At 48.2% G+C, this 19,895-nt stretch overlaps 1 protein-coding gene across 2 annotated transcripts in view; it reads left to right on the forward strand.

Moving 5' to 3' along the window:
• DTYMK (deoxythymidylate kinase) overlaps nucleotides 1-17,083 on the forward strand; it is a 31,467-nt gene extending 14,384 nt beyond the window's left edge. For both annotated transcript variants that reach the window (XM_073581178.1, XM_073581179.1), the window contains exons 4-5: nucleotides 14,296-14,493; nucleotides 16,563-17,083. In XM_073581178.1, coding sequence (XP_073437279.1) covers nucleotides 14,296-14,493; nucleotides 16,563-16,679 — 315 coding nt within the window. In that variant the 3' untranslated portion in view covers nucleotides 16,680-17,083. The remainder of the gene's footprint in view (nucleotides 1-14,295; nucleotides 14,494-16,562) is intronic.
• The last annotated feature ends 2,812 nt before the right edge of the window (nucleotides 17,084-19,895 follow it).

Genomic DNA, 19,895 nt, shown 5'->3' on the forward strand with positions numbered 1-19,895 from the left:
CCAAGCTCTATTATCGTACCTGGAGAGCCTTCTTTTCTTGGTGCGAATCTCATGGACAAGTCCCACTCCCTTATTACCTCCCGAAGGTACTAGGTTTTCTTCAATCGGGCCTAGATGCCAAGCTATCCTTAAGTTCGCTTAAGAGTCAGGTGTCGGCGCTTTCAGTCCTTTTTCAAAAGCGCATTGCTATTAAACCGCAAGTAAGGACTTTCATCCAGGGAGTTTCCCGATTGGTTCCTCCCTACAAACGTCCGATGGATACGTGGGACCTCAATCTGGTCCTGACAGCATTGCAAGCTCCACCCTTCGATCCTCTTAGAGAAGTTTTACTCTCCATTCTGTCTCAGAAAGTGGTTTTTCTAGTGGCTATCACCTCGTTACGCAGAGTGTCGGAATTGTCAGCACTTTCCTGCAGACGACCTTTCCTAGCCTTTCACCAGGACAAGGTGGTTCTCCGCACGGTACCATCCTTCCTTCCGAAGGTTGTGTCCAACTTTCACCTTAACGAAGAGATTTCACTGCCTTCCCTTTGCCCGGTTCTGGTACATAGAGTGGAGAAGGCTCTGCATACGCTTGACCTAGTCAGGGCATTGCGGATTTACGTGTCCAGGACTGCACCTTTCCGGAAATCCGATTCCCTCTTCATTCTTCCTGAAGGTAGTCGCAAGGGGTTGCCGGCTTCCAAGGCTACCCTTGCCAGGTGGATCAAGTCCACCATACATGAGGCCTACCGACTTAACAGTTCCCCTCTTCCGGCCGGTATCACGGCACACTCTACACGGGCAGTAGGGGCCTCCTGGGCCATTCGGCATCAGGCTTCGGCACAACAAGTGTGCAAGGCGGCCACTTGGACTAGCCTACACACGTTTACGAAACACTACAGTGTTCATACCCAGTCCTCAGCGGATGCGAGCCTGGGTAGACTGGTTCTGCAGGCGGCAGTACCCCAAGTCTAGGGGACTGTCAGCACAATATTCGTCCACTGCTTCCCACCCAGGGACTGCTTTGGGACGTCCCAAGGTTCTGTGTCCCCCAATTAGGCGACAGAGTAAAGGAGATTTTTGTGTACTCACCGTAAAATCTCTTTCTCTTAGCCTTTAATTGGGGGACACAGCTCCCACCCTGTTGCCCTTACGGGTCGTTGTTTCCTGTTGAGTTCTCATATTGTTCTTGAGCTCGTACATAGTAGCCTTCTTACAGGCATGGTTATGTTATTTGGTTACGTTCCTCCTTATGCTTTGGCACAAAACTGGAGAAGGCTGATGCCGTCCAGGGGTGTATACTGCAGAGGAGGAGCCAAAGTTAATCTTTTTTCAGATTATGCATAGTGTCGCCTCCTAGTGGACAGCAGCATAACACCAAGGTTCTGTGTCCCCCAATTAAAGGCTAAGAGAAAGAGATTTTACGGTGAGTACACAAAAATCTCCTTTTTAATTACCGCCTCACAAGAGCAAGAAGAATGGTTGAATGTGCCTTTGGTATTCTGACAGCCAAATGGCGGGTCCTATTGACTGCGATCAACCTCAAGACAGAAACTGTTGACGAGGTGATCAAAGCTTGCGTGGTACTCCACAATTTTGTTAACTGCAAGGAACCCATTTGCATTGAGGACACCTCTGAAGAAACCACCTTGCAAGATTACCAGAACATTACCACTAGAAGTTCTGTGATGGTTTCAGTAATGAGGGACAATTTTGCACAATGCTTTGTCACCTGAAGGCAGAGTACACTGGCAGGATGACAGTGTGAAAGATTTGTGTACCTTCTGTACCAACAGTATATACCTTTGCCAACCAAAGTTGGCTACCTTGTCATGGTTTTACTATTTTTACCTTTAGGCCACAGGTGTGTACCTGGTTGTGTTTTATGCAAAGTAATTCACCTTTTAACAAAAGTTGTGTACATTGTTAGGAAATCCCCAACAATATACACAACTTTTTAGGTGAAATACTTTGCTTCAAACACAACCAGGAACACAACTGTGGCAAAAAGGTAAAATTTATTTACCTTTTACCCACAGTTATATACCTGGTTTTGTAAACCTTTTTACCTTTTAAATACCCAGTGTTTAATCTTTTTTTTTTTTTTTTTTTACCATCTTTCGCCGCAGAAAAATGACAGACAACCAGTGTAAAACCAATATTTAACTTTTATTGAAAGTTTTTTGTTTTTTTTATTAAACTGTTTTTTTATTTAAATAAACTTTTAATAAAGTTTTTAAACCATAAAACTTGTCATTTTTATTAAAATACACACATTTATAAATTTGTGTACTGTGGGGTGGAAATACTGCTGGAGGGGCTGCGGGACACTTCGACACTGGGAGTGTGGAGAGAGGACTGGGATCGTGGTGGGGAAGAAACACTAAGAGGTGAAGGTGTGGAAAAAGATACAGAATGGGTGGATATGTGGGAGGCAGAACTGGTGGTGGGTGGTGGAGTGGAGGATTGGGCAGGGACTGTAGGAGCAGATGATGTGGATGGAAACTGGTACGGGGCAGGTTGCTGGTATGTAATAGGAGGGGGAGGATGGAAAGTGGGTGGAGGGGGTGCAGGTGGAGGAACTACTGGAGTGGGAGGAGGAGGTTGGGAGGTAACGTGCTGGAGAGCACCGTGGCATGAATGCATTACATGCATCTGCTGGGTAGGAGATAGCGTTGTCATGCGCTCCACCACAGACCTGAAAAAGGTGTGGTTTGGCGAAGATCTTGCTTCTGAATGCATGGTTTGCAGAAGTGTCTTTAACTCCAGAATGCCGGAGTTGATCTGCTGAAAGCCTGTGGAGATTTGCTATGACAAGACTTTTAGACAGTTCTGGAAAAATTCATTCAGATGCAAGAACTCTGGCGCATAAGTCTTTTCCTGACCCCTCTGCCGCTGCCGCCCAGTACCCGCAGGTGTACTAGAGGTGGCAGGGGCAGAAGGGTGGGGTAAAGGGAAAGCGATCTCCTCACCAGCAGCTCCCTCTAATGTAGTCGGCCACGATGCTCCTGCGCTGGTGGATGGGACAGATGGGTCGAATGTGTGGGAAGGTGCAGATGTACTGGGGCGGTCGAAGTGTCCCTCGGTGACGGTCTCCTCAGGGATCGCCTCAGAAGGGTCCAACCGTGCAGGCCCCCGAGTGCTGCTCACCGTGCTGTGGAATAAAGAGAAAAAAAACAATTAAAATAGTGATATGGCATGGCCCTGGCTGGAAAAATTTTTTTTACATCTAAACATTTTTTTTACATGTGGTGTGTAATATTTACCTTCTGGTGACCATTGTATCCCGGAGGAACGACAGGGCTCGTGCGTACTTGCTCCTGCGTCTTCCAGATCCACTCGGGGCCCGCATCTCTTTATTGAACTCCTTCTTGAAACGATCCCTCACAGACCGCCACCGCTTCACAATTCTCTCCCCTGAAAAGAGAAAGGACAAAGTGGTTAGTATACAACATCAGTGTTTCCCAAACTCCAGTCCTCGTGGTCCCCAGGGGTCATGTTTTCAGGATTTCCATAGTAAATAGAAATCCTGAACACATGATCCATGGGGACCACGAGGACTGGAGTTCGGGAAACACTGGTTTACATCAAGCAACCGGTACTGTATATACTTACGCTCTTTAATCTGGGCCCGAGCATCGAGGTCCTCCCAGTGGTCCACAAGGAGCGAACAGATTTCCTCCCAGAGCCGTCGGGTAACTATCAGGTCAGCATGGCGGCGGTCAGCCATATTCCATAGCGGCTCCCTTTCTCTGACGAGATCGATTAGCTGGTCCACATCGATTCCTCCATCCTCCCCGTCAGAGTCGGGAGCACGCTGTGAAGGCTGTTAAAGTAAAAGAGAAAAATAGCAAAATTAGGCACCACACTACATGAAATAAAAAGTGTACAAAAAATTAACAAAAATATTATACTTACACGCTGGTGACCGCCTCGTTGCTGTCGCCGACGACCCTGGGAGGCACTGCGAGGACCTCTTGGCCGAGCACCAGATTGGGAAGACTAGAGAAGAAAAGAAAAAAAACTTATGTGTTTGGATGTTGGCATATTTGTTTGCTGTGTGATGTCTGCGGTACATTGTTTTCTATGTGTTGTGTGTAGTGTGATGTTGTGTTTCTGCGTTTGATGAAAAAACTTACCAATTGTGAGCCCACTCCAGGTGTCTGTCCACCCCTTCCTTCTTTTTCTGGGAGCTCCTCTTCAGCTTGTGATTCCTGTTTTGAAATAAAAGCCAATGAATAAACATATATTACAGAGATGATGGATTTTGGAAATAAGAACTTACCGTCAAACGCTGACGATGCAAGGGAGGGCTCCCAGAAGATGTGCTGTCCTCCTGCTGGCCAGACTCCACTCCTGTGGGTGGTGGTGCTGCTGCCGCCAGTGCTGCTACTGCTGCTGCTGTGGCATCTCTTGGGCTGCTGTTGAATAAAGAGAAACAAAGGGCCAATGAATATCTTGATATTCCATGGCCCTAGTTTTGAGGAATGGGGGATTTGATAATTACCATCTGTCATCTGCTGGTAGACTCCCCTCAGGTTGTTCTGCCTGGTCACGCTCCATTTGGGGTCGTGGTGGTGGTGGTGGTCCAGTTGTCTGCTGCCTTCTCCTGCGGCTGGTTGCTGTCTTGGGTGGCATGTTGGGTGTGACTGAGGGTCCCACTGTCATGGTTTTATATGTGTACTGTGGGCAGGGCTACTGAGCATGCTCAGACACAAAAAACCGGGTCCAGCCACCGGATCCGGCGTTTGCCGGATCCGGCACATTGCGGCGCTCATAGACTTTCATTGTGTGAAAAAGCCGGACGCACCGAATCCGGCGAGTCCGGCTTTTTCGCCGGAGACAAAAAACCGTTGCAGTAGACGTTTTTTCCAGACGCCGGATTGCAACAGTTTGCCGGATCCGGACGAAACGCATGGCCATCCGGCGCTAATGCAATTCAATGGGTGAGAAACCGGATCCGGCATTGCATTTCGCCGGATCCGGTTTTCGGCAAAAGAGCTGGATCGCGCCTGACGGCAAAAAACTGATGTGTGAAAGAGGCGTTATCCGTTATGGGATTTTCTTGTGTAAATACTGTTGAAAAAAAAGTCACTTAGCATATTGGCTTTTTCCTCATCCCTATCCACCATTTCGCCCAGACTATTTTTAAGGGGCCAACACTATCATTTCTCGTTCACCTTATTGGGGGACACAGAGACCATGGGTGTATGCTGCTGCCACTAGGAGGCTGACACTATGCACAAAAAAAGTTGGCTCCTCCTCCGCAGTGTACACCCCACCGACCGGCAGGCGAATTCCCCAGTTTAGCTTAGTGTCAGTAGGAGGTGGACACGGGTCTTTTATTAGACCCATATCTACCTCAGTGTGCGTCGTTTCTTTACAGGTTCCGGAGGGATACGGAGTGAACAGTCACATCCGTACTCCCACAAAGAGACTATGAGTACGGCGTGTACTGCCACCCCGTATCCTCATAGGTCTCCGGAGCAGGACCAGGAGCCTCGCACAAGTAGGTGCCAGCCGCACTGACGGTCCTTGCCCCCCCGCCTCCCACCCTCTCGCCTACCAGAGCCTGAAGTTTGGATGAGGCGCGGATTTCATAGAGACAGACAGCGTGGGATTTTCAGGTACCTCCCCCTCAGTCTAGGCGGTCCCCCGGCGTTTTCTCTTGGAGCGGTCGCCAGGGGGACCACGTTAGGGTCCTTGCGCAACCCGCATCCCCCCACGGTCTCCGCATCCATGCAGGCCCCGGGTTTTCACGGGCCTCGTTCTGCGCTTCTCCCCCTCCCTTTTTCCATCTCGGCAGGGGTGGCGCAGGAGTCGGGTAGCTCTGGGCAGGGACGTGGGCCGGTGTTGCGGCTCGCTTCCGCGCCGACCCCTGCTGACAGGCGGCCGGCGCTATTAATTTAGGCCCTGGCTTCTTTCGGGCCTCCCTCTGCGTCGCGGCCACGCCCCCTGCCCCTTTCTTCTAAGCGGGCTTTTCTCCCGCCCGTCTTAGGCCCTCCCAGCCCCCTTTCCTTGCACCAGCCTGCCATTGGTCGGCGGGCGGTGCTGAGGGGATCTCTGCGGCGAGCTCCTCCCTTCTTCCTTCTCTGGGAGCACGCTCTTTCCTCCGGGGGTCGCCATCTTTTCAGCCTGCCAGCCGGACCTCATTCCCTGCCGAATATCGTCCACTTGGTTCTGTTTCAGCCGGTTTGGCCTGGCGCATCCTGCAGACAGATCAGACAGCGTCACCTTCTTGGGACACCGGACCGTGAGTAGCTCTGCATTTGCAGACTGACGCCCTTCTCTGCCTTCTGTCCCCCAACCGGCTGGCACTGCCTCATTTTTCACTATGTCTAACGCTAAGTCTGATCGTACCCGCTCTGCGGCTCCCCCTAGCACGCTAGTGAAGTTCTTTGCCTGCTCGTCCTGCAATCGCAAACTTCCCTCAGGTCAGTCCACTCCCCTCTGCCTGGACTGTAGCAATCCAATTCAGCCCGACGCCGCTCAGGAGCCATCCATAACTCCAGTGGTGAGTGAGCCCCCCCATGCCGGGCTGGGCCTCCTCTCTATCACTGTCGGTGGCAGACCTCACCAAGGTGTCTCAGTCCCTAGTAGCCGTTCTGGATAAGTTGCCCTTGGGAGCTTTGGCGGGACCCAGCACGTCTCAGGACGTCCCATCTGAGCCAGCCAGCGTCAGTCGCAAGAGGCCCAGGCAGGATCTCCAGGCGGAGTCTTCTCCTCGTCCTACCTCACCCCACGGTCCCCAGCAGTCTCCCTCTCGGGCCTCGTCTCCCGAGTCAGGCGAAGCGCTTTCGGAATCTGAAGGGGTTTTAGAGCTGGATTCGGACCAGGATGCGAGCATGACGGTTACGGTGCAGAACCTCATTGCCGCGATTCACCATACCTTCGACATCACTGACGCCCCTGCGAAATCCTCAGATCAGGAGGTTTCGTTCAGACGGGCGGAAACGCCATCCAGGGTGTTTCCCTTCCATTCAGAGTTTGGAAAGATTTTTACCAAGGAGAGGGAAGATCCGACCAGACGCTTTCAAAGAGGAAAGCGTCTCGGCGTGCTCTATCCGTTTGCTAAAGAGCTCTTGGATAACTGGTCCGCTTCTCCCTCAGTGGACCCTCCCGTGTCCAGACTTTCTACCAACACGGTTCTCCCGTTGTCGGGTGTGGCGTCTCTGAAAGATTCTAACGACAGGATCATAGAATCTCTAGCAAAGTCTGCCTTTGAAGCGGCATCAGCGGCGGTATGTCCAGTCTTTGCTTCATCTTGGGCAGCAAAGGCCGTAGCTACTTGGGCAGAGGATCTTCGTCAGGGCATCCTGGATAAAGCTCAACCCGAGCACCTGGCAGATCTCGCCAATCAGATTTCCCATGCGGGGGATTATCTGCTTTCTGCTTCCCTGGATGCCGCCTCCTGCGCGGTTCAGGCGTCAAGCAACGTCGTGGCGATCCGACGTACAATTTGGCTCAAGGCCTGGCAGGCGGACTTGTCCTCTAAAAAGTCTCTGACTAATATGCCTTTTCAGGGAGTGCGCCTCTTTGGGTCCCAATTGGACCAGATTATTAAGGACGCTACCGGGGGGGACGAGTTCTCTTCTCCCTCAATCCTAGCCTCGCAGACCTCCTCCAAGGCGCCAGTTTCGTCCCTTTCGGACTTTCCGCCGTTTCAATGAAACGGCGGAAAACCCTTCCAACCAGCAAAGACCACAAGCTCGCCAGGAAAGGAAGAAGATTTCTTTCAGACCCACTCCGTCATGGCGGTCGCACTCTTCCCAGGGCCGATCATCCAGATCTAGATCTGGACGGTCTACTTCTGCATGACTATCGTCCGTCTCCAAGGGGTCCTTTTCAGTTGGGAGGTCGACTCCTTTTCTTCAGCGACGTCTGGCTCGCCTCAGTGGAGGACGCTTGGGTCAGGGACGTTGTGTCGACAGGATACAAGATCGAGTTTCCTTTCTCTGCCACGGGATCGTTTCTTCCAATCCCATCCGCCAAGAGATCCGGCCTTAATCCCGGGATTTGTTTCGGCCATCGCCTCTCTTCTCAGTTCCGGGGTAATTGTGCCCGTTCCCGAATCCGAACGATTCACAGGGTTTTATTCGAACCTGTTTGTGGTGCCGAAAAAGAACGGGGCAGTCCGACCCATCTTAGATCTCAAGCTACTCAACAAGAGAGTCCGCCTTCGACATTTCAGGATGGAGTCGGCTCGCTCGGTCATCGCTTCCATGGAGGAGCAGGAATTCCTGTGTTCGATAGACATTCAGGATGCCTATCTACATGTGCCCATGTTTCCCAGACATCAGAAGTTCCTGCAGTTTGCGGTTCGCCACGAACATTACCAGTTTGTCGCGCTGCCTTTCGGGCGCGCCACCGCTCCCAGAGTCTTCACGAAGATTATGACTGCGTTGATGGCCCTGTTGAGGATCAGAGGTCTCGTTCTTTTTCCGTACCTCGACGACATTCTGATCAAAGCTCCCTCCTTTCAACAGGCCCACCTAAGTTTGACGATCGTTCTAGACACCCTGTCCAGTTTTGGGTGGATCGTCAACAGGAAAAAAATCCTGTCTGGTCCCGACTCAACGCCTTGTGTTTCTGGGCCTTCTGTTCGACACTCGTTGGTCAAGGGTCTTTCTCCCACAAGAGAAGATTCTTTCCCTGCAGCAGGGTGTGCGATCATTGCAGTGCGCGCGATCTCCGTCCCTCCGGACAGCCATGAGGGTCCTGGGGAAGATGGTGGCGGCGAATGAGGCAGTTCCCTTTGCCCAATTTCACGCCAGACCCCTTCAGCAGGCCATTCTGTCCAGGTGGAACAGGTCGGCTCTATCTCTGGATCGTCCTGTTCGTCTTTCATGCCGGATCAAGCAGTCTCTCAACTGGTGGTTGACGTCTCCCCTCATTCTCTTGGGTCGATCCTTTCTTCCCGTCCACTGGCAGATTGTCACGACGGATGCCAGCCTCCTCGGCTGGGGGGCAGTGTTCCGCAATCACACTGTTCAGGGTCGATGGTCGGCTCAGGAATCCGCTCTGCCAATAAATGTCCTAGAGATACGAGCGATTCATCTGGCTCTCGTCCACTGGGAAAGGTGCCTCAAGGGTCTGCCGATCAGGATTCAGACAGACAATGCCACAGCGGTGGCATATATCAACCGCCAGGGAGGGACACGGAGTGTCTCGGCCCTGGCGGAGGTGTCCAGAATTCTTCAATGGGCAGAGATATCTGTTCCTACGATTTCCGCGGTTCATATTCCCGGCGTGGACAACTTGGCCACCGACTTTCTCAGTCCCGAGGGTCTCGCAGCGGGAGAATGGTCCCTACATCCGGAGGTGTTTCACCTGCTCTGCCGTCGGTGGGGAACCCCGGACGTAGACCTGCTGGCGTCTCGCCTCAACAGAAAAGTCCCTCAGTTTGTCTCCAGGTCCCGGGATCCTCTGGCGGTGGGCGCCGACGCTCTGGCCGTTCCCTGGTCGCAGTTCAAGCTCCCCTACCTGTTCCCTCCCCTGCCTCTTCTTCCCAAGTTGTTGAAGAAAATCAAAGCAGAAGGGATCCCAGTCATCCTCATTGCCCCAAATTGGCCCAGAAGGTCTTGGTTCGTGGACATTGTCAACCTTCTCGCGGACGCCCCCTGGCATCTTCCCGACAGGGCAGATCTGCTGTCTCAAGGCCCGATTTGCCACCCCAATTCTCGGTCGCTCAATTTAACGGCGTGGCTGTTGAGACCGAGGTTTTGAAACGGGCAGGATTCTCCGATCGAGTAATTCATACCATGATCCGTGCCAGAAAGCCGCCTTCTTCCAAGATCTATTATCGTACTTGGAAAGCCTATTTCTCCTGGTGTGAAACCAATGACGTCGCGCCCATGATTTTTTCACTCCCTTCTGTTCTGGCGTTCCTTCAGGCAGGGCTGGATGCGGGGCTTGCCCTCAGTTCTTTGAAGGGTCAAGTTTCGGCTCTGTCCGTTTTATTTCAGAGGACGCTGGCCTCCCGGCCCCAGGTCAAAACCTTTCTTCAGGGGGTGGCCCACACGGTTCCTCCGTACCGTACTCCCGTGGATCCTTGGGACCTTAACCTGGTCCTTGAGGTTCTGCAAGGTTCTCCTTTTGAACCGCTCAGGGACGTTCCCCTTTCTTTCCTCTCTTGGAAAGTGGCCTTTCTGGTGGCCATTACTTCCATCCGGCGGGTGTCGGAATTGGCGGCTCTTTCTTGCCGCTCTCCCTTTTTGGTGCTTCATCAGGACAAGGTAGTTCTGCGGCCTCCGCCCTCTTTTCTTCCGAAGGTGGTATCCTCGTTTCACCTCAACGAGGACATTGTTCTGCCATCCTTCTGTCCGAGTCCAGCTCATCCTCGGGAGAGGTCCTTGAACAAGCTGGACCTAGTCAGGGCATTGAGAGTCTATCTAGCTAGGACGACGTCCTTGCGAAAGTCGGACTCTCTATTCATCATTCCTGATGGGGCGAGAAAAGGGCACCCGGGCGAGAAAAGGGCACCCAGCCTCAAAGGCCACTATTGCTCGTTGGATCAGATCGGCAATTTTGGAGGCATACCGGGTCAAGCATCGAGTGGCTCCTCCAGGGATCAGAGCGCACTCTACCCGGGCGGTGGGTGCCTCCTGGGCGGTGCACCACAGAGCTTCCGCGCTGCAGCTTTGCAAAGCTGCAACGTGGTCTTCGGTTCACACGTTTGTGAAATTCTACAGAGTCCACACCTACGCTTCGGCGGACGCCAGCCTAGGTAGAAGGATTCTGCAGGCTGCGGTGGTGAGTCCACTGGCCTGATGGAAGTTTGTTTCCCACCCCAGGGACTGCTTTGGGACGTCCCATGGTCTGTGTCCCCCAATAAGGCGAACGAGAAAACAGGATTTTTGGGTTGCTTACTGTAAAATCTGTTTCTCGGAGCCTTCATTGGGGGACACAGCACCCTCCCATGTTCTACAACTCCTGTTCTTATGTTGTTTGTTGGTTACAGTTGAGTTGTTTGTTCTCAATCTATTCTGTTACTTCTCCTACTGCTTTCTCACTAACTGAGGAATTCGCCTGCCGGTCGGTGGGGTGTACACTGCGGAGGAGGAGCTAACCTTTTTTTGTGCATAGTGTCAGCCTCCTAGTGGCAGCAGCATACACCCATGGTCTCTGTGTCCCCCAATGAAGGCTCCGAGAAACAAACAGATTTTACGGTAAGCAACCCAAAAATCCTGTTTTTTTAGTTTCTTACTATTTATGTAGTTAAAGATTATTTTGGGATTATTTTTACTTTCTCTGGCAATGAGTCTCTGTCTCAGTCTTTGCTATCTTGATTTGCTTTTTACAGAATTTATTTAATCTTCGGTATTTATTTAAAGCCTCATCGCTACCTACTTGCTTTAATTCTCTAAATGCTTTATTTTTGTCACTTATTGCACCCCTTACAGCTCTATTTAGCCATAGTGGTTTCCTCCTATTTCTAGCATGTTTATTCCCATACGGTATATATTGTGCACAGGTTCTATTCAGGATGCTAATAAACGTCTCCCATTTTCTTTGTGTATTTTTATGTCTCGGGATATCGTCCCAGTTAACTGCGCCAAGATCATCTCTCATCCATTGGAAATTTGCTTTCCTGAAGTTTAGTGTCCTTGTAACCCCCTACTACACATCTTATTAAAGGACACCTGATCACTTGTGATCACTATTACCCAAGTGACCCTCAACCCTTATATTTGATATGCAGTCTGGCCTGTTGGTTAATATTAGGTCTAGCAGTGCCCCCTCTTGTTGGGTCCTGAACCAGTTGTGAAAGGTAATTGTCTCTCATAGTTGTCAAAAGCCTATTACCTTTGCTGGAACTGCAGGTTTCGGTTCCCCAATGTATTTCAGGGTAGTTGAAGTTCCCCATAATAACTTCTCCTTGAGTCGCTGCTTCATCTATTTGCTTGATGAGGATATTCTCTGTTGCTTCCATTATTTTTGGTGACTTATAACAAACCCCAGCAGTAATTTATTATTTTTTCCCCCCTCCCCTTATCTCTACCCACAGGGACTCTACATTTTCATTAGATTCATATATATTATCACGCAGGATGGGTTTTAAGGATGATTTTACATATAAACACACACCTCCCCCTCGCTTGTTTGTACGGTCATTTCTGAACAGACTATAGCCCTGTAAATTAACCGCCCAGTCATGGCTCTTGTCCAGCCATGTCTCAGATATCCCCACCATGTCATAATTATGTTCCAACAAAATTAATTCTAATTCCTCCATTTTGTTGGCGAGGCTTCTGGCACTAGTATACATGCACTTTATGTATCTCTCTGTACCTCTATTCTTTCTTAAATTATTAACTGTTTTAACACCCCCCCCCCCCATGCCACCCCCAATTTCATTATTTGTGCCCAGGTCTCTATCTGCACTGTCTTCCCCTCCTATAAAAGGAATACACACACACACACACACACACACACACACACACACACACACACACCCCCGTCCCTAGTTTAAAGGGAATCTGTCACCCCTTTTTTGAGATATCATATAATGATATCATTCAATTGTGTCACATAAGGATTCTCTTAGTACTTTTGCGTCCCCCTGACCCCACACCTTTCATGCATAAATACCTTTTTTATATCGGTTCAGATGCATGTAAATCGCCGCTGGGCGGGGCTTATTCACCTGCCCCCCCCCCCCCCCCCTCCCTGTCTTGCTCTACGCATTTCTTCTTGTAAATAAGCTCCGCCCATCGGACCGGACAGCGGCAGTTTACATACATCTGAACCGATATAAAAAAGGTATTTATGCATGAAAGATGTGGGGTAAGGGGGAAGCAAAAGTACTAAGAGAATCCTTATGTGACACAATTGAATGATATCATTATATGATATCTCAAAAAAGGGGTGACAGATTCCCTTTAAACACTCCTCCAACCTTCTAGCCATTTTTTCCCCCATCACAGCTGCGCCCTCCCCATTGAGGTGCAGCCCGTCCCTAGTGTAGAACCTGTAGCCAACTGAGAAGTCGGCCCAGTTCTGCAGGAACCCAAACCCCTCCTTCCTACACCAATTCCTGAGCCACTTATTAACCTCCCTAATCTCCCGTTGCCTCTCTGGCGTGGTACAGGAAGTATTTCCGAAAATACCACCTTGGAGGTCCTTGCTTTAAGCTTGCAGCCTAATTCCCCGGAATCATCTTTAAGGACCTTCCACCTATCTAACTTTGTCATTTGTGTCAATGTGCACCATGACCGCTGAATCCTCACCAGCCCCTCCCAGTAATCTGTCAACCCGATCAGCGATGTGTCGGACTCGAGCGCCAGGTAGGCGGCACACCGTTCGATCCCTGTCTTTGAGACAGATTGCCCTATCTGTTCCCCTAATAGAGTCCCCCACTACCAGAACCTGTCTGGCCTGCCCTGCTCTCCTATTTTCCCCCCCTTACTGGAGCAGGCACTCCTCCGGCTTTCAGAGGACATGCCTTGCTGCAGCAGTGCTACTCCTGCACTAACACTCCCCTCATCTGCCAACTTAGCAAACTTATTGGGGTGTGCCAGATCAGGACTAGCCTCCCTGGCGCTCTTCCCTCTACCACGCCTTCAAACTGTCACCAAACTAGCTGCATCATTGTCCTGCATCCCCCCCCTCATCTATCCCATTGAGCGTCTGCTCAGTGAGCAGAAGACTCCTTTCTATATTGTCTATGGATCTCAGTGTTGCCAGCTGCACATTTAGATCCAGTATCGGGGCTTCCAAATGCATAACATGCTCACATCTCGCACAGCAGTATGCACCCTCGACCGGCTGTTCAAGGATTTCATACATGCGGCAAGACGTGCACTGGATGGCATTGGCAATAGTGGAGCACATCCTAATGGGGATTGCACCAGACAGAAAAGATGAGCAAAAATAAAGTATTAATAAAATATAACAGCAATTCAGTAATACCTCCCTTGGAAACTCCCTGAATCCAAAGTTACTGAATCACAAGTCACACACTTACCACAGTTCACACTTACGCCCAGGTCACGCTCAACTCGCTCAGGCAGAAGATTTAAAAGAGATTTCCCCCCCCCTTTTACCAGCACACCACCCTGCAACTCAATGCACCTCCAAAAACAGACTGCTATAAAATGTGAACCCAGCCTAATAGAAATTTCTTTGCTACGTTTTCTCACAATCTTTGTTTATATGATTTTGTAGTTGAAAATAACCTTTGAGAATATTTTCTTTTGGTCTCTAAAGATTTATTGGATTATTGCTTCAAAGTAAGCTGTCACGAATTGCAATATTAGCTTGTTGATATTTTTGTAGCAAAATGTTGAGCTTTTCTTTCATCCTTTTATTTCAGAATTTTTCTTTACATTGGTGTAAGCAGCCTGATGTTGGCCTTCCGAAACCAGATCTTGTCCTCTTTTTGAACATAACTCCTGAGGCAGCATCTAAACGTGGGGAGTTTGGAAATGAACGTTATGAGACCAGTGCCTTTCAGCAAAAGGTGCAAAAGCGCTATGCTGAACTAATGGAAGACAAATCTCTGAACTGGAAGGTGAAGGAAACTTATCCACATTATACATCTAACGTGTACACCCAAAATGGTGCAAGTGAAAATCCTCAACCCTCAAGACACTTGCCTTGTTACTGCTGGGTTCACAGAAATATGAATGTGTATTTTTGGTCTGTGTGTGTATATTTGTATGACTTAATGATGGGTCTGTTGCTGGCTGGTTGTAGATTTCACTCAATTCACTAAAATGGGAGTGTATGCATACAAAATACGTTGATTTTTTCATGCGTCAGCACACTGCTACTAATGAGTACATGAGCTCCAATATTGCTGCAAATGTTAAAAATTTAAAGGTATTTAGTCAGCGGTTTTTGATCAAAGAGTGCAAAAGCCATCCAACCATGTCAAGGTGACCTCTTCATATGGCTGGTCCCTATTGCTAATGTTTTACCTATTTGCCAGCTTCGTGTGAATGGGGAGTGAAAAGGAAATCAAGTATAGCTCACAATTAAAACCGTATGTGGTTATAATTAAACTCTAATATTGTTGAAAACATAAGAGTACTTAGTAAGTACCTTTTTAATTGTTTGCAGCAATATTGGAGTTTTTCTATTCATTAGTTGCAGTGTGCTGATGTGTCTTGGACCTGTTACAGTTATCCTAATTTCTGCCTCATTATAGTCACAGTTGTGTTTTCTTGGCTTTCAAGAATAAGTGTTAAGGCCCCGTCACACTCAGTGAGATCGCTGACTTTGTGACGTCACAGCGACATCGCTGTGTGTGACACACATCAGTGACCGGCCCCCCTGCTGGGTATCGCTGATCGTGCAGGATCGTCCTGGGCCATTTTTTGATTGCTGGTCTCCCGCTGGCCAGCACGCATCGCAGCGTGTGGCAGCGGGAGGCGAATGATCAGTGATTCTGCACGCTGGTATCTAAGGTAAACAATGAGTTTCTAAGAGCCACGCGGCTCTTGGATACCTGCTGTTTACTTTAGATACCAGCTTGCTCACTGGTCCTGATCGCTGGAGGGGCTGTCTAACTATGTCCCAGCGATCCCATCCATGTTGGATTGTTGGTGCGATCGCTAGGACATCGTTATGTGTACCCGGGCCTTTAGATCTCTTCTGGGGGAGAATTGATCTAAATATGGCAATGTAATCTAGGATATTTGGAGCAATTACATGTGGATGCCATATAAAATGGAAGCAGTGATGATCTGCTGAATATATTGTGAATGATTCCACCAACCATAAATGGATCATGGTGACTTACCAGGCTAGGTTGCCCCAAAATGCATTTATTGCGGAAGTCCTGCATTTATACTTTGAGAGGTATTTACTGCTGCAGATATTATTGGGTGAAAGGTGTGGGAAAGCCGAAGGGGTGAAACTTGCACCCACATCCGCCTTGATAATTGACAGGCTGTGGATTTCAAACCAGCAGCTTGTTAATTTATGTGTTGTGGATTTATTTCGCAGCATGATTTATTTATTTTTTTTGTTTTGTTTAAATTTCATGTACTTTAAAAGGCAGATTTTTCACAAGCAAATATACAGCAGAAAATCCGCTCCACAAAAAATGCAGGTTGTTACAATTCCAGCAAAGTATCTGGTATTTATAGAAATCTCATGCCACAATGTTTGTTTTTTTTAAGTAGCGTAAGCTGACCTGCCTAGCATTCTTGAAAACTACTTGTTAGTTTTTTTTGTGGTAACGTGTTTATTTACAGATTTTCCCTACAGACTTGATTTGAGATGAGGAAAACCTGCATGTAATCAGCAGGAGTTCATCATTGATTTGATATCAAAACTAAGCTATGAAGTTTAAGAAAAAAAAGCTGTTTTGTTTAAAACATGACAGACCAAGAGGAGACAAAACCTGCAGCATGAAAAAATGCATGTAAAGTAACCACAACCTCATTTAGCTAATTGGTGCAGAAATGGTGTACACAATCTGCAACATCAAAACATCTCAAATACTCATCGTGTGAATTTGGCCTAAGGTCTGATGAGCTTATGTCACTTTGCCATCACTTTGATAGGAAGAATAAGCTGAAGAAATATTTATCTCGGAATAATGCTCATGGTTGGTGTTTTTGTGCCTTTCAGGTCATCGATGCAGCACAGAGTATGGAAGATGTGCACAGTGATATAAAGCAATTGAGTGAAGCAATCATAAAAGAAGCCAGGGATCAACCCATTGGGAAGCTGTGGGTCGAGAAATGATGTGATCAGATCTGTAGGATTTTCATTTCATGGACATAAGACAAGGGCACTTTAACTGTAAAGCTGCTGGATGTTATAGAATACGACTAACACAATATCCTTATGTTGTGTGCAAACTTCCCTATCTTCTGTAAATTTTATTTCTTAGTTTTAGAAGTAATAACCATGTGATTTTTAACTTTGAATATTTGTGCAAGCTGTGAATATAATTTATCATTCATTGATGTTTATAAATTATAGGAAGGATATATCAACTCTACTGATGGCGTTAGCATAATGTCCAATTCCGTATATAGTCCAGTTTGTGTATTTGCATAGTATAGAGATACATGTGCATGCATTGTTGCTGTTCAATCAAATGTATAATCTATGTAAGCCTTGAATAAATATTTTATGGTAATGGATCTTTTCTATACGTTCTGAGCAGTTCAACATGTTCTTTGGTTATTGAGTTTCAATAAAGCAATTTTGTTTTCCCAAAATATCAGGAAAGTAAGGGTGGTTTTACGCTGCCAGAAAAAGCTGTGACGCACGTGTCCAATTGCGGCTCAGTTCACACAGCTCTGCAGATCCTGTTCTTGTAATCGGTGCAGGTCTAAGCAGACAACCTTTCCTCCCCCTCACTTCTGCGTTTAAAAGGTTAAAAACTGCCTAGATTATATTAGATGGCATTCGATACAATCTTTTACAAGCCAAGAAGTTGCAAAAAAACTGCTATGGGGGAAGTCACACAAGCAGAAAATCTTAGGGCTCTTTCAGATGTCAGTGTGTCTGGTTCCTGCGGTGACAGTTTTTACACTTACCAGAGACACACAAGTAGACTCATTCAAGTGAATGGGTCTGTGCATGGACCGTGGGCAAAATACACTGACATGCCCGTTTTTTAACAGCAGCATGGGCCGCAAAACGTCCCGGACATGGATGATATCCGTGTGTCATCAGAGTGACCTGTACCAGCGCCTGGGAAGCAGTGGTACAGTTAGCACTGTTTCCCAGTGCCGGGTGCTGAAGACCATTCACATCAGTGTAAGCAGGGGAGACTTGAGTAATATTCAACTGATAACAGTGAGAACAGGTGGCGGCTGTTGGGACTACTACTCTCATCAGCTTACACCTGCTGCGGCTAATAACAGCAGGCAGCGGCTGATGAGAGTAATGATCAGCCATCGCCTGTGCTATAAATAAATAGACCGGCGTGGGTTCCCCTGTTTTTTTTTTTTTTTTCATAAACATCCAGGCGAAACTGACTGCTGCAGCCTCAGCTGCCAGCTTCAGCAAGGCTGGTTATCAAGAATAGAGAGGTTACCACACTTTTTTAAAGTTATTTAAATAAATCATTAGGAAAAAAAAAAAACTGCATGGGCTCACCCCCATTTTTGACAACCAGCCTTGATAAAGCAGAAAGCTGGGGGCTGGTATTCTCAGGCTGGTAAGGGGCCATGGATATTGACCGACCCCCCCCCCCCCCAGCCTAAAAAAGGCCCGCTGCTGCCCAGAAAAGGCACATTTATTGCACCAATTCTGGTGCTTTTGCCTGTCTTTTTCTACTTACCCTGTAGCAGTGGAAAGTGGGTTAATGTTTGTGGGGTTGATGTCACCTTTGTAATGTCTGGTCACATAAAGCCTACAGCTTAGTAACAGAGAGGCATCTATAAGACACCTATCCATTACTAATCCTATAGTTGTATTGTAAATTAAGACCCAGCAAGTATAAAGTCTTTTATTAGAAATAAAACAAAACACACGTTTCCAATTTTTATTTAAAAATAACAAACAGTTATACTCACCTAATGCCCATTGCATTGAAGTCTCCTATAATAAAAAAAAACAATCATATTCTTCACCTATCCGACGTTCTGTCCCATGCTGTAATCCATGTCTGGGGATAAATAGTTTTCAACCTGGATGGTGCAAAGATGTGACCGTTCAGGCTGAGAACCACTGGTGAATGAGCTGCTGCAAGCGCAGCGTTAGTGACCGGTGGTGACATCATCGTGGTTACTACCGGTCAGTGAAGCTGCGTTCCCAGCCAGGCTGAACTGTAGTGCCAAGATGTCACTGTCCAAGCTGAGAACCACTGATTAATGAGGCAGCAGTGACCTCATGGAGGTTACCGCATGTTAGGCTACGTTCCCAGCTAGGCTAAACTGCGGTGACTTCAGCAGCGTGAGAAAAAGTCAGAGTTCAGCTCAGTGAGTTCACCGCAAATGTTTGATAGAGATTGTTTACGATGACATAACTTAGTACTTTGTAGCATAACCTCTTTATTTATTGCACTACACAGACTGCGCATTGAAGTAAATGGTGGTGGTGAACCTATTGCACGCAGAGCGCCCTCTATGGGCAAGCACGCCGCTCCCTTCCGATGTTCAAATGTATTTACGTCTTTCAGATGCTCATACATTTAAACAGCGTTGCGCCGAGACCAGGTCAGAGGAGCATCTGTCATTCTGATATGCAGCAGAGTGATGATGTCATCACACTGACATAATCACCCTGCGCCGCAGAGACAGGGAAGGCACGGGCAAGATCGTCGGGAGGAGCCGGACATTAAATATATCATTGCTAAAGAGGGCATCATTTTGACAGGCAGTGTGGGGATGGGGGGGCTGTTTTATTGAGATGAACCATGGGGGTGTGTATATATATATATATATATTTGCAGAGGAGCAGTGTGTGTGTATATATTATTTACTCTGTCGCCTCATTGGGGGACACAAAACCATGGGTGTTATGCTGCTGTCCACTAGGAGGCGACACTGCATAATCTGTAAAAGATTAACTATGGCTCCTCCTCTGCAGTATACACCCCTGGACGGCGTCAGCCTTCTCCAATTTTTGCTTAGTGTCGCAAGGAGGCACACCTAAAGATTTTTTTTTTTTCACTCTGTTTTTTCCCGGATGACAGATGAAGAAAAGCAAGTCTTCTGTGAAACTCCTGGCATGGCTCCTTCCTTGGCCCCCTATTATGGGGTGCCCGGTTGAAGTAGAGATGTCTGTTCCCAATGTCGCTCCTTCCCCAGTCCTGCGGGTGCTGGCTCGAAGTTGAGAGCCCCCTCCTTCCCCAATTCCTTTTAGTCTTGGGTTGAGGTCGAGGCGAGGAAGAAGCCCCCTGATGGTGATAGCGGCACCCTCCCTAATCCCCCTCTGGGGGTATTGGGTTGAGACGCCTCAGGTAGGGTCTGTACCTCGGTAATCTGCAGTTCACTGTATCCA

The sequence above is a fragment of the Dendrobates tinctorius genome, unplaced genomic scaffold (genome assembly GCF_039654945.1).
Source record: "Dendrobates tinctorius isolate UK_male_01 unplaced genomic scaffold, ASM3965494v1 ptg000069l, whole genome shotgun sequence".
Lineage (NCBI taxonomy): Eukaryota > Metazoa > Chordata > Amphibia > Anura > Dendrobatidae > Dendrobates > Dendrobates tinctorius.